The sequence below is a fragment of the Archocentrus centrarchus genome, chromosome 7 (genome assembly GCF_007364275.1).
Source record: "Archocentrus centrarchus isolate MPI-CPG fArcCen1 chromosome 7, fArcCen1, whole genome shotgun sequence".
NCBI classification, from domain to species: Eukaryota; Metazoa; Chordata; class Actinopteri; order Cichliformes; family Cichlidae; genus Archocentrus; species Archocentrus centrarchus.
In genome coordinates, this window is record NC_044352.1 from 18,953,168 (window position 1) to 18,970,791 (window position 17,624).

General features: G+C 40.1%; 1 protein-coding gene across 1 annotated transcript; it reads right to left on the reverse strand.

Annotated features, from left to right (window-relative positions):
* Positions 1-1,080: 1,080 nt before the first annotated feature.
* Positions 1,081-16,365, reverse strand: LOC115782832 (rho-related GTP-binding protein RhoA-D). The gene is made up of 5 exons (XM_030733287.1): positions 16,208-16,365; positions 5,050-5,205; positions 3,047-3,167; positions 1,737-1,867; positions 1,081-1,347 (listed from the first exon to the last, which is right to left on the reverse strand). The coding sequence occupies exons 2-5, from the start codon at positions 5,203-5,205 to the stop codon at positions 1,174-1,176; spliced, it is 582 nt and encodes a 193-aa protein (XP_030589147.1). The 5' UTR covers positions 16,208-16,365; the 3' UTR covers positions 1,081-1,173.
* Between the last annotated feature and the right edge of the window lie 1,259 nt (positions 16,366-17,624).

Sequence of the window (17,624 nt, forward strand, 5' to 3'; positions counted from 1 at the left end):
CGCCATTTATACCATCTTTAGGGGCTGCTCAAGAGAAACATTTTAATCAGACACTGGTTATTTGCCAAATCACAACTCAAAGAAGATCCCTACAGTGTCAAATAAAGGGCTATTAAACACCATGTAATGACAATGCTTGAGCTGATATTCTAGTTGTCAGCTACTTTATTCAAACCTTTATGCACAGAACGGGCCAGTGTTATATAATATTAATATGACTGTATACTGTGTGCATTCATCCTCAGTAAGTCCAGTACACAGTGATGTGAGATGACTGTATACTGGACCTGAAACAGTGCAGGCACGACTCATCGGGGGGAAAAGCATTGGTGACGTCTGCCAGAGCCAGAGTGAGCACGACTGCGCATATTGTGTCCAAGACAATAGACCACTGTCTGCAGTGCCAGTTTAAGCCATCGCCATGGAGAGACAGCAAGAGAGAGAGTGTGAGACAGACCAAGGTGCAGTCCAAAACCTCTCCATAGAGTCACTCCTGCATCACTTTATGTAGGTTTCAGTGGATTAATGCAGTGTGAATAGGCTCTAAATTTAGTCCTTTGTGTCAGAAGTGAAAGCTGTGGAAAACAGAGTTCCGCTGACACAGCACTTGGTGAAATAGAATTTTCGGGGTCTAAAATAAATTGTTGTCTGACAAAAAGATTAAGGAGCAGGTCTGAAGCTGATGTATAAAAGGAGACTAAGTGGTATACACACATGTTCAAGAGAAGCAGAGGAAACAGCAAATGTAAAACTGTCTGCAGCTCATAGCTATGAGAGAAAATCCACAAGCGCCTTCTCTGTAAACAAAAATAACACAGTGGCCATAAAGTATATGCACATATAAATACAAACATACATTCATACATATAAAAGTAAAGTATAGGGCTGGTCCTTCAAACAAATAGGCTTGTGTACTGGTGGAGAAAAATAAAGAAAAGAAGCAATAACTGAGCTTGAGCTGCAGAGGAAATGGCTTTTAAAAAAAGGCTGATTTGTTTTGCTTTTAAACAGGCGTGTCAGTCTCTCATATTTGCCAGTGGCATATCTGCATCTGCGAAGTCCATGGAAGCCATTGATTTAAGGTTTCTCTAGGTTTGCTCTGTGTGTTTTTTTTTTTTTTTTTGGGGGGGGGTCCTCCCTCAGGTGCTGAGTGGCCAACACACTTATGGCCTTTCACAGAATCTGGCAGCCACCCCTCTTCTTACGCTTGCGGACCTGCAGAGCTGCTCTGGTCGCCATCTCAAACACATCCCGCACACCATCCTTGGTTTTGGCTGAGCACTCCAGGTAGCCAAAGGCACTGATGCGGTTGGCCATGTCTCTTCCCTCCTCAGGTTTTACTGGTTCCTGCGGTTTCATATACAGAAAGGGAGTTAAAATTTCAGTGGTCGTGTGTGAACATTTATCCAGTGAGAGTAAATTTGAGAGATTATGTTGCCTTTAACACAGCTGATCACTGATGGAGATATCCTCCCACCATTAATGAAAATATTAAATTTTATTAGTCTGGATAACATTTCATAACAGAAAACCCTTCAGCATAACTATTTTTCCCAAATGAACAGACAAATACTGCTTTGCACATCTTTGAAGAGTAAAGAGTACACATCCCAAATTTCATGGCTCAAATCCTTGTGGTTTTGGAGTCTCTGGACTGGAAAGGTAAAACTTCACAGAGACAGTATGATGACATGTCCTCCAGCTTTATACCGGGCAGGAGGATAAAAATCACAGACCTGTTTCATCTTGGCCAGCTCTCTGCGTGTGTGTTCATCATTCCTAAGGTCCTTCTTGTTGCCCACGAGGATGATTGGGACATTTGGACAAAAGTGTTTCACTTCAGGTGTCCATTTCTCAGGAATGTTCTCTGAAAGAATAAAGAAAAAAAAAATATAGATTTCATGGAATAGTCCATCACCAACCTTTTCCTCATGTACTAGGACAGTTGTTAGGCTCCCTTGTGACTGTACAAAAAAAAAAGAAGAATCACTGATAGCCGGTGACACATACTTGCTCTACAAAACAAGCAATTTTCTCTGAATGTAGATGAAATTTTGAGAGAGTAGGACTTTCATCCATGACAACAATTATTAAAGCAACATGGATGAGAAGCACAAACAATGGCTTTCATGGACAGTTACAACCTTTTCTACAAAAAAATGTACAGTATTTTATGATGCTTGTCTTCTCTGAGGCCGGGGCAAAGTTAAAGGACTGACAACACCACTAAAGTAAACAAGAGTAGTCCACATTATCAGTTGTTCCACATATTTAAACAAGCCCACAGACAGTGACGCTCTGCCAAGCTTTGCACAGCACTTAAGTACTATCAAAGAAGTACCCTGCTGAGACCTTGAGGAGATGCTGTGGTGGTAGAAGTAGCTGTATAAAAAGAGACATCTGGCTCAGAACCTTTCTGAAGAAATATGTCTAAGTCTCCTTTTCCTCATCCACCGTTCCCGATGCACTGTGAACCCACTGCAGTCTGCACATCCCCTCTGTCCATGTCTACCAAAGCATGTGCAGTTACACAGAGGTCTGCTGATGTCTCTACTTCTTTCCTCAAAATCTTTGGCAGAGAGTTTGTAATCTTGTGTGTGTGTGTGTGTGTGTGTGTGTGTGTGTGTGTGTGTGTGTGTGTGTGTGTGTGTGTGTGTGTGTGTACGTACATATTAATGCAACGTAGTGCATTTCAAACTGTCATGTCATGGCTTCATTACAGTGGAAGTTGGAAATGCACCAGTATGTTATGATACCAACAACTTATCTAGTTTACACACATGAAGAACAAAAGAAAAAAAAAAAAAAGAAGAAGAATTGTTATGGGGAAAGAAACAGTAATTGGCAAGGGGGAAAAAAACCTATGTAGGACAATTAGCCCTATGAACAGGTAAAATCTGGAACATTTCCCAGCCAGGGGACCTTTGTTGCAAAACAATCTTACAAAAATAATACATCAATCTCTTACGGATTGTGCGACTTTGCTTCTTGATTTCAGAAAAAATTTCTTAACTGGGGAGAAGTGATGAATTCACTGAAACCTTACCTAAACTGTCGGGGCTGTCGATGGAGAAGCACATGAGGATTACATCTGTGTCAGGGTAGGAGAGAGGCCTCAGTCTGTCATAGTCTTCCTGACCTGCTGTATCCCACAATGCCAACTCGACCTGAGAGAGGAAGACAGAACAAAACAAGTGTTGCAAGCGACCTCAGCCACATAAACTCAGAAGCAATAAAATACAAAAACAGAGTATAAACAACAAAAACAGAAGCAATCTCATTGGACTGAGGAAGGAAAATGATGAGATGAGAACAATTCATTCCTCCGCTATTGGGCCTAAATAGCAAGTCTGCAGAGGTGGAGGTGGTTCCCACAGGATTTCAGCTGTTAATCAAAGTGTTAGAAGTCCCTCAGTGCCTGGCTTGCTCTAGATAAAAGAAAAGCCCTGCAAAAATAATTTGCTACAGGTCAGCAGGGGTTGCAACCACAAAGCACCATATAGGAATGTTTAATGCACAGTAGCTTAGAAGTGTCACTTCATAGGGAAATGATTACTTTTTGTAAGTACAAACTAAAACTGTCTGTGGATTAAACGGTAATCTTGATCCATTTTATCCTTCTGCTGATTTCATTTGCAGTATTCTTACCACAGCTGGAACAACTGAGTACAACCTGATTTGACTACAGAGTGCAACGACAGGATCTCAGCAATCCACCTGGACTTTTCTTACATCTGACATATTTCTTGTTGGCTCACAAGCTTCTCAGCCTGCCAAGACTGCATAGACACAGCACTTACAGTTTACCACAGGAAAGATATTTTCAATATTTAATGAGCTATAATGCATAATCTGCTGTAAGATAAACAACTTCAAGCCAGGATAAATCTCAATCAGCTGCCTTTAGATTCTTTTACCAGTAGATGTCTCTCAGGAGTCAGCTTCCCAAGAGAAACCTTTTTTCTTATTAACTTTAACCACAACTCAGTATGATGAAAGATTAATAAGTAGGCAGCAGCTGTAAGTCAAACAGTTGCTCAAATTTATACAACATTTCAATGCATCAAATAGTTCATTTAAAAATCTTTGTGCAACAGCTGAGAGAACTACAGTGGAGTCAACATATTAAGGCCAAACCTCAACCGGTTGATCCCTGAGTTTGCGGCACAGGAAAAGGGAACAGGAAACGGGACATTAGTCATGATGTATTGGGAGAGGGGTCCTGACCTTGCACAGGAAGGTGGCACTGATCCATTTCCTGTTGTTGGTTGGAGATCTGTGGCTTTATAACAATGAAACGGCCCCAATTTTTTCTCAGAGCAGGCACTGTCGTCAACTTTAATGGGATGTGGTCCACAACCAACACGGTCAAAGAGTGTCACACAAACCTGGCTGTTCTGAGGAATAGCTCTAGCACTTACGTTTTTTACTTAAGTAAAAGAGGCACATCACTGTACTCATTGTCCATAACAAGCAAAAACCCACAGTTTAAAATAAGATTTAAGAAAGAGTAAGGTAAAACAGCTGCTATGATTGGTAATATTATCAATTTATACACACTAATATATTCAATCTTCACTCCATTATTACAAACTTGTATCCCTCCATACACTTTCAGTCAATAAATGAGAACAATAGGCCTCAAACCACAGGACTTTTCTCTTCTTTATCCTGATTTTCAGTAATAATGGCAACCTAACTACTTTTCAAATGGCACCACATGAGAAGCTTAGATGGGAAATGTCTCTATGCTAAGAACTTCTGAATGTCTAAAAACAAACAGCAACAAGGAGCTCCAACTAGACACTGACATTTTTTAAGAATCACATGCCAAATGGTGGAGAGCCACCTTTAAAAAAAAAAATGCTCTGTGTTAACTTTCTAAACAAATAAATACAATAAAATCAGTAATAAATGTCAAAAGGAAACTAATCTGTAGTGAAGGAAAGTTATTACAAGTACAAGAACATCAAACTTATTGTATTGTTTCAATACTTTAAATTATTCATAGTTTTCAAACCAAAAGCAGATATTTTAAATACAGCATACCTGTTTGCCATCAACTTCAATGTCAGCGATGTAGTTCTCAAACACAGTGGGAACGTAGACCTCAGGGAACTGGTCCTTACTGAAGACAATCAGCAGACAGGTTTTCCCACAAGCACCATCTCCAACTATCACCAGTTTCTTTCTGATTGCAGCCATCTACAAAACAGAACACACTTTGAACATTCCTATACAAGTTAAAGTTTGAGACAGGTATTGAACTGGGGAGGGAGGTGAAAAAATAACTAGAAATTAAGAGTGAGGAGAAAAAAGAAATAAATGGTCAAATTCTGTTTTAGAGCTGCACTTTAGGTAAGCCTATAAAGGGAGAGCAAGGCTTCCCACTTTGGGGAAAAGATTGATGACAATTTGATGAAAAACATTTTGCTGTTAGGTGAGGAAAAAAAAAAAGTTGACAGAGGTTTAAGTTGGACACAAGATCGTTCAAACACCCAACCTTAAATACCTACCCAGCAAACTAATAGCCAGATATTTAGGTTCAGCTCTAGTTGCAGCACTGGTGGTCTACATGGTGCTGTACACTCATGACCTCTGTGCTACAATCACATTTATGATGACCTTTCACATGTCATGTCTGCATCCCTGTGGCCAAGTGACATACAGCTCTCACTGGTTGGGTCTGACACTGCTATACTGCACAGATTTCTCTTTCATCCCTGAAAAAATGTATACATGTGAGTGAAATGCAGCTAGTCAGAGAGAGAGAGAGAAAAAGCGATGGCCACACACAAACACTTACACACACACACACACACACAGATCAATAGCCATCTCCCACGAGCTGACAATAATGGAGGGAAGGCGGCCGGAGATGAGACAACATAATGGCTGCTTGCCAGCAGCATCAGCTTCCACCAGCCTCAAACTACCTGGACCATGATTAGGATCAAAACCTCTGCAATCACTCGCTCACTCTCTCTCACACACACACACACACACACACACACACACACACACACACACACACACACACACACACACACACACACACACACACACACACACTTTAAGCAATAACTGATGAGGGTAACTGATTAAACTAGTCACCTGAGGTGATGAACCAATGAAGAATTATCACCACACTCTGCTGTTCCCCTCAGCAATGCCAGTTGTTTTGGTTTTATGACCTGCAGCATTAATTTTCCACTCGCTCTTACATGGTCATCTTTGATGGTAAAAACTGAATGAATTCTTCCTGCTCAACACCAAATAGAATCTACAGTACCTGGTGAACACAGTAGTTAGAGTTTAGCTCCTAAAGAATCAGACATTTCCCTCAGGAGGTCAAACCAACACACGAGAATGACCTTTTGGACTTGTTGGAAGTTGTGTTAAATAACTGTTTTGTTACTTAAAAGGTGATAATATCTCTGTGCTCTGGGCTTATTTCCCCTGCTCCCAAATGACCAAACAAGAGAAAAGGTCCACATAAATAGTAATGACAATTCCAGTTGAATAATAAGCAGAAAGGCACCTCAGAATGCAAGAAATCGGAGCACATGTTTAAGTAAACATTAGACTCTTTCAGACAGAAATGATGGTCTATGCAGCAAAGAAGACCTGTCTTTATGTTGCCTTTGCTAGTTCATACTGAGCCAAACAAAAATGGCATAATGCCACCACAGTGTGTTTTCACACGGCATGCCAGCATCCCAGCATCAGAGGCATGATGTCTAGCTCCTTTCAGAAACAAGTCTGGGTGCTTGGCAGTCATCTTGAAACATCGCTGGGTTTTTAAATCTTAACATGTGAAACAGAAAACTGTTAATACTTTGCTGATGTTACAATTTTTTTCCATGGAAGTTCTACTTCTACTTCTGGGTGGGAAGTGGAACAACATACATTAAAAAAAAGTTTCTTTAAAATAAAAAAGGGCTGTGGATGGACTGCCATGTCATTGTGGACACAAAACCTTGATAAAAACTGAAGCCAATTAAATTGTTACAGCAGTTAACTGTAATAATATTTTCTAATAGCTTCAGAAAGCCTACTTAAATTAACCACTGACCCCTAAAGAGCCTTCATTTTAGTCCTCCATGTTGTGGACCTCAGTCATTCACCCTCCCTCACAGCAACAACAGCTACCTTTTTTTTTTTTTTCTTAAACAAGAGAATAAAAAGACGATTGTTCCATTTTCTTTTTTCTTCTGCACATTAAATCAGGACAGTGTGTTGTCAGTTTGTCTCTGGAGAGAGCCACCTGTTCTCTGTGATAGCAGGCTGCTGCTCCTCCATACATCATACTGTCACTGCCAGAGGGAAGACACACACAAACTCATAAAGAAACACATGCCCACGTGACTAGGAGCTACAGCGTAGCCCCAGAAAGCTTCAGAAAAATGGGGCTAGTCCTGCAGATTTTGTGCTGTGATAAAATAATGCGGCATATTGATGAACGCGGCACTCACAGAAGGCTCCCCACTGTGACAGTGGCAGCAAATGGCGCTTAGTGGGGATAATGGCCCCTTTACTTTGCATTAATGTGTCTGTGTGTGCATACTGTGCCAGGACAAGGACAGGAGCAGGCACTCCAAGGACTTGTTCCCTAAATAAGAGTTACATATCAGGTGTGTTCCATTACCCTTAGAAAGTGGGTAGAAACAATTCACTTAAACCCTCATACAATATTCATACCATACACTGTTATAAAATATTCATAGATATAACATCTGCATTTTTTCTCATGTATTATGCAAAATCAAAAACAAATCAATGAATACAATAGTAAGTAAAGATAACCACACTGACCACAAGGGGAGTCTTCTCGGAGATGAGTAGTGAAGTGAGGTGTGTTTCAGAAGGTAAGACAAGGGGAAATTTGATCAGTTTTCATCACACCCAAAAGTTATTTATGTACTCCTACATTTTTCAACTTAGGAGCACATGCCATCCTTAGGCATGGGTGGTGTCAAGGCCTGCCAGTGTTATTGTCACTCACCTTTCTCGCTTATCTTTTAGATTCCTTAAAGAGACTTTCTGGTAAGAAACAAAATGGTAGTGATTGAAGGAGCAAAGACTGCAGACTTGACCACGATTCTTCCTCACTGAGTTTCTCCCACTGGGTCAGTTCAAATAAGCTTTACTTACCAGTACCACCTCTTATTTTTCCTGAAGTCAGAAAGCTCTGTTTTTGTGGTACAGTAGTTAACATTGTCCATGCTAACCACTGCACTAAGGCCATTCTCCCTGCTCCTGTATGGGTTTCCTCCCACAGTTATGCATGTTAGGTTAATTGATGACTCTAAACTGGCTGTAGGTTTGGAAGTAAATGTAGCTGCATCTAAGACTCTTAAATTATAATTAAACTACAACATTAACCTCATAAAAAGCAAAAGAAAATGCTGCAAGAAATCTCACCTTCAGACCACTATAGTCTTATTATGACACTATGTTATGATATTTTCAACAATCAGCAAGTGTGCTTTGAATGTATCACATTTACAAGAATGGGATGGATGTGATGTCACAGTGGCCTAGCTCTTTAACAGTTTTGATTTTGGTGCTTAATCTCTGAGTCCAAGTAAACTTTACTGCTCACAAAATTCTGGATGTATGATGAAAAGTACTCTGAAATGTAGAAAACTGGCTGTGGTACTGAAATCACCATTGAATAAAATGAACAGAGCCAAACGCCAAGCTCAAGAAGAATCGGACGGCAACATATATTGAGTGATGAGACACAGTACACATGTAGAGACTGTCTGAGCACACCAGCCTCAAACAGGTCATATCAATGTGCATGTTCACACGTGTCTTAGGATGAATGATCCTGTCTTGCATAATATTTGCCCTGTGTGGAGTAGCAAAGGACAAAGTTCTCATTTCCTGCACATGCAGCACAGATGGCTCTTTCTCCCTCATTTCTCCTTCCTGGCAGGTTGTGACTCACACCTGCAGGGGTAACACATTAGCCAGTCTTGTTCATTACAGGTGGTGGGGGGTAAAAACCCCACAAAACTTGTCAGTAAACACCGGAGAGGGACTAAGATGAAAAATCTTTTTCTTCTTTTAGTATCAGCTGACCTTTAATCACATGGATCCACAAATTCAACGCATTCACATCAACCCTGCACATACTGCACCATTTAATTTATTAGCATGCACAGCAGCAGACAGTGAACTGGTTTTATATTGTGAAAAAAAACTTCATTTTGGCTTATGATCTGCTTTATTTAATGAGCTGGATAAATCTCATCAATACATCTATTTCAACAATGTCCAAACTACCCCAGCCCAAATGAACTAAGCAAAATTATTGGTTGTGAAACAGTAAGGCCAACGCTTAATGTAACGCAATCTTGAAGTTGAAAGTTATTGAACTGAAGAGCTTGGTAGGGAAAGAATAACAGAGCAGACAAACATTCTGAAAGACACAGTCACAGCAGCGATATGATGGCCATTTCTGATGAGCGTTTTCAGTCTAAAATCAGAGCAAAAACAGTGCACACAACTAATCGTGTGATTAGAAATTCAAAAAAAGCTTGAGAAGAAATGTGATTTAGTTCTTTATTCTTCCCCAAAAGATAGTCATCATCTGACCAGCTCATGCCTAATCTTAAAGACTATCAAAATCCCTACTTTTAATCACATAGATCTCTACATGCCACAGTGGATTTCCATTCCCTTTTCTTGATGTCTCGAGTGTGCCAGCTGCTGTGCATCACCCTGCTGTGCTCTGCTGAAAAACACAGCACTGCGAGTGGGTGAAGCAACTGTGAAGCTGCATTTTGATTTTTGGTAATAGGCAGCTGTTTCACTTAACTGATACTGCAGAACTCAACACCATCGGAGCTGAAATGGGTTCCCCTTTAAATGATGATTTGAACTTCAATATTTTATTCTTAAAATATCAAAATATCATCATAAACCAGGTTTTGTCTCTCATAACCATATAATGAACATTACCTGTGTATATTATGCAGCCCCTCATTTATTTGAACAAATTCATTCACTAATGTAATTTTTAATTTTGACAATGATTAGGGCTGGGTGGTCTATCAGTCTCTTAAAGTATGTATTCTTACAATTGAGTTTCAAAAAGGGAAAGTCTAAGACAATATCATTTATAATGACACAGTCTGATGTTGTTACATAAAGTGCTTCCTCCGAAAAACTGTGGCAGTGTTTGCATCTCCCCTTGAATAAACTCTTCGACTTATGCAACCCCACCCCCACTCTCCATCTGCATCTTCTGTCCGTCCCACTCTCAAAGTTCTCCTCTAGAGACACGCAATGTGGGTGCAACAAAAAACAACAACAACAAAAAAAAAATCATTATGTTAACTTAATGATACAATAGCATGTGTGGCAAAAGTTGACAAAGTTTGTAGAGACAACATACTGAGAAAGAAATCACTCTCATTAAAACCAACACTCTGCTGCCAGAGACAGTAATTCTACCTCTTTCAAGTTTAGTACTTTGAAGTTTAGAGCTATGGGCTGTATATATCAAGCTATATAACAGTTAGCTTGATAGTTAAATCGTTAAACATAAAATATATTAATCACATTTAATGTGTCACCAGTACCTCAAGCAGAGAGCTTGAGGAATGTGCATGTTTACCTCCCCTATGCAGAAACATGCCACAGGCATTATCATGCTTTGTACATTCCTGTTAGTCATGTCACCTGCTGGATGTCCTCCAAAATACCAGCGCACAATCTCAGACTGAAGACCTGAGAGAACACTGGCCTACACAGGCAATCCAACACTGGGGTGACTCAGGACAAATCTGTGAATATGACTGAAGATCTGTAAAAACAACCCCACTTTCCATCAACTCTGACTCAAACACACAGGAAAGGGGCAGAAACGTATTTAATCTGAGTGCGAAGAGAAAAATCTAAATTATGTGAGTTCCTGTACTTCCTGTATACCACACCTCTGATCTTCACTAAAAGAGACTACCAGGAGGATCTGAACAAAGGCAGAAAATAAATACAGAATTAGTTGATGACAGGTTTTCACCACTCAGCAGGTCCTCCGTGTGACCAAATACATCTCCCGTGTTTTCCTTTTCCTTGGAAAGCAGCACAGCATAGCCCTGTTAACTGTAAACTGTCTGTACACTTCCAGGTGATGCATGAACAAACAGTTGTTGAAGAAAAATATTAGCTGGGTATTAGCGGTTCAGATACTGACACAGTGGTTCGTTAAAGCAAAAATGTGCATTCCATGTGATGATTAATGACGGGTCACTAAGTGCTCACACACAGCCCTGTCTGACTGTGTAAAAATGTGGGAGGACATAAGCCATGAGGAATCTCTCACCTACTTTCAACACCCCTCACACTTTTCTTCTAAACGCACAACATCCGTCTAACTTTCTGCCTACCAGGCTCCACCCCCCAAAAAACCCCACTAAATTTTCTATGATCATTCTTCTTTTTAAGAGTCGATCAATGTGAAAATTAGTTTATTGATTAACTGTGTGATGTCTAAAATGTAAATTTGAAATAAATGAGAACTGAACTAAACATGACAGCCAGGAAGAAATGTTGTAAAGCTACTATTAACCCCCTTGAATTTGGGTTACAGCAATTCTAGCAAGGAAATTAAAGTTGAGGTAAATTTTCAAGGTTGAATCAACCTTAAGACCAGAAGTGGCTGCTCAAGATCCAGGCCAGGGAAGCAGCTGAAGTCAGAGAACCTAGCTGGAGCCCAAAATAGGACAGAGCCATTGAGACTCACCCAACCCAATTTATCACAGTGCACACAACTCAGTGGAGAGCAGAGGACGAAAGAGAGAAATATCACACAGAATTATCCTTTCAACTGCCTCCTGGTTGCAGTACAACCAAAAAAGTCAGAAAGCTGGAGGGAGGGAAGGAAAGAGAGGCGCTATGGTCAAAACTAGAACATGAGTTGCAGCAATAGCAAAAGATATGGCGAAACTTAAAAGCATTAAAGCGTAATAACTAGGTCTTTGATTAATATTCCACTAGTATAAAATAAACAAATCTTTGAATCAGTCATGAGCTGACTTGGGAACGTAGCTAATCAGGACTTGGATAGAAATGAGAACTGTGTTTCTGCTTTCCAGGCTTATAAAGTGTGCATATGCACAGACACGCACTACCTCAGCTCGCCATGGCGAAGGAACTGACAAGATTGCACCCTGTTCCTAACTCTGTTTGCTCTGTTAGCTCCTCCATTCTACCCATCCTCCTCCAGGCTCTTGTTCTCAATCGGCCCTCATCTCATCCCATCCCTCGCGCTCTCCCTCTCTGTGTTGCAGTGTGATGTCACCATCAGGGAGCTAATGTTGCACATCCTTAGGGCGCTGCATCCCTGCTTCTTTCTGACACACACACACACACACACACACACACACACACACACACACACACACACACACACACACACACACACACACACACACACACACACACACACACACACGAAATCTGAAAATGAGAGCTGACACATGCACGCAGCCTCTAAAGAGTCAACCCTTCAACGGTGTCTCTCATCTGTCCTGTCAGTCTGTGAAGCTGTGTGAGAAACGAGGGCGTTTTACCAAATCTAGTATTGACTCTGAATCCTTTGAAATAGCTCATCAGCTCTTATTAGGTTTGGCCATCAACATTTGGAAGTAACTAAAGGCAAAAACAACTACAAGCCAAAGATGTCTTATGATCTGTAGCTGACAAGAATGAATCACAAAATTTTTTTTTCTGCCGGCAGCCAAACTTTTTCTGAAAAGATACATCCAGTTAATAGCTGCAGTCTAATTACACTAAAAACTGAAGCTCCTATTGCACAGCTATTAGGATTCAATTAAAATATTAACTGAGGGTTGCAAATAACTATTATGCTCATTATTGATTTTCTAGATTAATTTATCATTTTTGGCCATACAGTGTAAAGGTGACTTATTTAAAATGACTTATTTATGCTGGGAAGACAGTCCAAACATATGCAGTTGTTATTACATAAGACAGACAAAAGCAGGAGAAATCATTAACTGATAACCACTGACACCAGCTGAAAGCACATTGACCAGAGAGCAGCCAAACCTTATGCTGTAACAAAAATACAGAATCAATCTGAGCAATTTGCCAAAGGGGAACAATTCAACATGGAGCAGACTATGAGAGTCTGACAGGGCAGTGCTTCTGAAGTACCTCAGAAAAAAAAAAAAAAATGTTTACATTACCCTTTTAAGGCTTCCTGAAACCACAAACCCCAAAATCTAAACAGGAAACACTCCCAGATTTTTTTTTTATTTTTTTAACCCAGTGGATTTGTTTTGTCTACATGCTGCCAGTGTGTGGTACACCCCACATCCAACACATGCAATCTTCCATGTAGCTATGTTTGTCAGTCAAATGACTAGAAAACAGAAAAACGTATGCACCTAAAGTGATGTTTTTTGACATTAATGTGTAAAACAAACTGCAGTCTGATTAGTTTCCAGAAGGACTGGCCTTCTTGGAGATTACTGCTGATGGAAAGTTGCCCACACTAATACTTTGAAGCACTGACAGATAAGTACCCATAGTTTAACAACAACAACAAAAAATCCTTAAACTCTCCACTGAAAGTTAAAGCAGAGAAGAACAGATGGAAGAACTGAATTGCTAACAAACAAACCTCCTCTTTTTCAGCACCAACCTCCTAAGTTTTTGTTTGTTAGGTTTTTATTGAGACCTAGTAGTGTGCTCCCTAAAGGTCAGGCTGCCGCAATCAATCGTTGAAAAGTAAAATATAGCAGAGCAGGTCAGTCAAATGCCAAGAGGAACAAAACGAGGTGAAACACCAGGGTGAAAGGACCTCTGGCTATAAAGGCATAGATGCAGCTTTTGATCCACATTAGTCTTTCATGAAAGCTTTCATGACCTACAAAGCTATTCAGCTGTCTGCCTGACCTCAATACTGGAAAAAGAAGGCAAAAGGTCACATACTAAAAAAATAAAATAAAAAACAAAAAACAAACAAACATCAAACATGCACCTTTGTCAGTTTCATCAATTGAAAATTTAAGAAATTTTGGTTATTTTTCAAGGATCCTACGACATCTTAAATACTATTCAACAAGGCCTGTTCCACTAATGGTTAATGCCTAATAAAAGTGTAGTCCCTTGAGATGTCACCCCTTTTTTGGTGTAGTCCCCCTAAAGTCGAGCATTTTACCGTCACCAAAACTGATGAGTGACAGGAGGATGCAACTGTGAAGCTAAATGGTTACCAGGGTTCTAGCCAGCAGTTGATTCAGCAGAGGTATTACCATGCCGGGCTGAAAATTTCACCAGTTCGTGATCGGAATTGTTCACCATGACATTAACATACCGCCGGATTGTGAATTTTTTCTGGTTAGATCCCTTCTCACTAGCTAACGACTGAAACTAGCGACTGAGCCCATAAAGACATCAGAAAAGTATTTACTGAGCTCACAGAGGAAGGAAGCTGAGGGCTGATATCTCATAGACGTCTATACAACCAAAAGTCTTTTTGCAACCAGAGGAGTCGCCCCCTGCTGGCCACAAAAAAAGCTCAAGGCACTTTTCAGATCCAGAAGCTACACGGGTCCTTTATACTGTCTATGCTTCTGATTAATAAGTGGATTGGGTAACCAGTCGATTGACAGAAAGTTAATTAGAAACTAAGTTTGATTTATCATCCTCTTTCAAGCAGAGACAATAAGCATCACCACCTCTTTGCATGCCACATTTTACAGACCAAACAATTAATCAAGGAAATAACTCTCAGCTTGATCAGCAATTAAAAAACCACCAAGGCTGAAGACTTTACTGCCCTTGCCTTTCTAGTCGATTATTATATTTACACTGCTTAAGCTCTTGTAATTTTGGTTATGATTAACAGTGCAATACAAACAGTAATAAATGTCTAATCTGGGTTACATGGTTTATCCTAGTGCATTATAAGAAAACCTTGAAAAACTTTAACTAATAACCATGTTTGAACTTCATAATCTCTCATGGATTCCTGTGTGTGGGTACTCTTTCCTGCCTGCCTATCAATATATCCCCACCACCATCTACAACAACATCACTACTTTTTCAGCCTGAACTACATCACTTCACACAGTCATATCATTTAATATGTACCTCAGATTGGGGATTTCCATTGCATTTCCCTACACTGCCTGTCACACTGGACAACACTTTCACTTCTGTCCACTACCTGCTGGGTCAGCAGTTCTGTTAAAAATTGAGGTCATTCTTGCACAAACATATTTTCACGCTGCAACCACAAACACGCACTGGACTGGCCGTTTTCGAGGATTCTTATGTGCAACATCCGGAGTGTGCCTGTCAGTCTCGAAAGATGGGAGCAGCTGAGTTGAAGCATAGCAGAGTTTTCGCAGGTTTGACTCTGGCGCAATCCCAAAATACCGGCAGTGCAGTTTTGTTATGGTGAACATGCCAAGACAAGGGAACAAGTCGCTGTTGAGATGTGAGGGTCTGCGCTACAGAAGCCGAGCAGCACAACAAGGGTGTGGTGACTAACAGAGAGGAATTTCCTCGGGTCAGACTAATGTATTCTTTTTTAAAATCAGTCTTTTTTTAGCGCAGGAGGAAAAGGGCACACTTCTCTCACCACATAACAAAAATTTTAAAAAAGGCCACTCCCTCGGTATTATAAAAGTATTTGGATAATTTAGCTTTCCAGGAATTCCTGCTTAAAAGAAAGAAGAGGAGAAAAAAAAGCAGCCGATACCATCTTGTATCCACTTAGTGGTCAAACAGGTTCCCAAAGAGAAAGAAGTTTTTACAGCAATTAAAGACTGGCTCCGAGGCTCCACAGTTAAAGTCCATTTAGTTAAATTGCGCAATGAAGTATATTATGGGTAGATAGGCAACAGTAATGTACAATATCTTCCCCAGGATATAGCTGGAGGAAACAAACAGGTGTGTCCTCCATTTGTCCTTTTCCTTTCCTTTTTTATATAAAAAATAACCGAAACCCTCAAACACCGCCGGAAAACTTCTAAACAAGTAACAGGTTTCAACTCGCCGAGGTGCTGCTTTTAAATCACTCTTAAATCAACCTTAGCGCGAAGCGGCGCTGCTTCTTAACTACTTTTCCTTTAAGTCTCAAACGCTTTTTTAACTGTAGAAGCCACTCGGAGCTCCAGCAGAATAAGTGTAATTACAGAAACATTTATTTCCTTACCTCTCTCAGAAGTAGGGTCTCAAAGTAGCGAGTTTCCCTCCCGTGGTCTCCCTTTTTCCGAAGGACCCGTAATCAGGTCGAACGGCCGAGAAGCAGCCTGCTGATACTGACAAGGTCCTCCCTCCCTGGTGCGTTCAAAGGCCCCTCGGACACTTGCAATTCAACGTTCCTTTCGGTATGAAGTCCAGAAGTATTTCGTCAATCTGTTTTTTCCCCTTCATTCCAATTCATCCATTTAATATGGAAGCCTGTTTTAGCCACAAAAAAAAAAAAAAAAAAAAAAAAAAAATGCAATCCACAAGTCAAAATTTCGTGTTATCACAAAATTTCGCCGTACTAACTCAAACTTCTGAGAAAATAACTCGAAATTGAGAAAACAACTTGAAATTTAGAGTTAAGTTGAGTCATCATTATTTTGTTTGTTTGATTATTTGTTTATTTTCCATAGTTAAACGCTTTGTGTGCAAGGCAGTAGAAATGGCATATCTACCTGTTTCTTCTTTTGTTTAGTAGTTGTCAAAGAACAGCACAAACTTCTCATCAGTAAAACCAGTTTATTCTTCAGACTTTTCTGAATATCAAGAAATCTCTCCAGTTTCTTTAGGATTTGTGCTTGTTTCAAATACACACACAATGTTTTTCTATCACATTCCTTTGATGAGAGGATTACATTTTCCCCTGATATCAAGCCAAATCTTCTACATTGTGTTAAGGATCAAATGACTGAAACTGCACGCAATAAATTACCTTAACACTTTATATACTCAATCAGCCTCTTAATGTGGCTCCCCCATTTTCAAATGTGAACAAACAATTGCAGGCTGGATTTTAAAATAAATAAATCATTTTTATTAGCTGTTCCAATCAATTTGCTTCTTCGTCTGTTAAAAGCTCTTACACCCCTGTGGTGACTTCAAGTGGCTTTCATGCGTTTTACAAGTGACACAACATATACATAAGTGGCGAAAATCCAACTACACCTGAACATAGCACAGTGTCCCGAACGTTTGAGGTGCCAGCGCCTGCACGCTATTGGCTGAAAGGATTTAACCGTTGAATGCGCCCTCCCCTTTACGGTTAAAGAATAATGACATCATTTATTTAAAGAATTTGTTTTGTTGTTTATTTATATAGATATATTCGTCTTAATTCTAATCTTCTACCATTATTATTCTCTCCCCTGTGGTGTATTCTAAGAAAATGGACTTTGACCCAAGTTCTTTTCTCCCACAGTACAACAGGAAATCACACAAGAGGGACTTAAGCTTTTTAACATGCCATTCCCTCTGAGGTCGCAAGTTCATTCACCCCAGGGTGCAGTACGCTGTAAAAACACAGCACGAGCTCCGGGGCAGGATGAAATTTTCACCTACAGTACAAGCATTATTAACCCACAATAGCTTATTATGAACACTCG

Excerpts from the sequence above, each read along its gene's own strand:
- LOC115782832 (XM_030733287.1), bottom strand. The coding sequence starts at position 5,205 with ATGGCTGCAATCAGAAAGAAACTGGTGATAGTTGGAGATGGTGCTTGT. Across the intron at positions 3,168-5,049 it reads TTGAAGTTGATGGCAAACAG|GTCGAGTTGGCATTGTGGGA; the intron begins GTATGCTGTATT and ends TTCCTCTCTCAG. Across the intron at positions 1,868-3,046 it reads CGACAGCCCCGACAGTTTAG|AGAACATTCCTGAGAAATGG; the intron begins GTAAGGTTTCAG and ends TTATTCTTTCAG.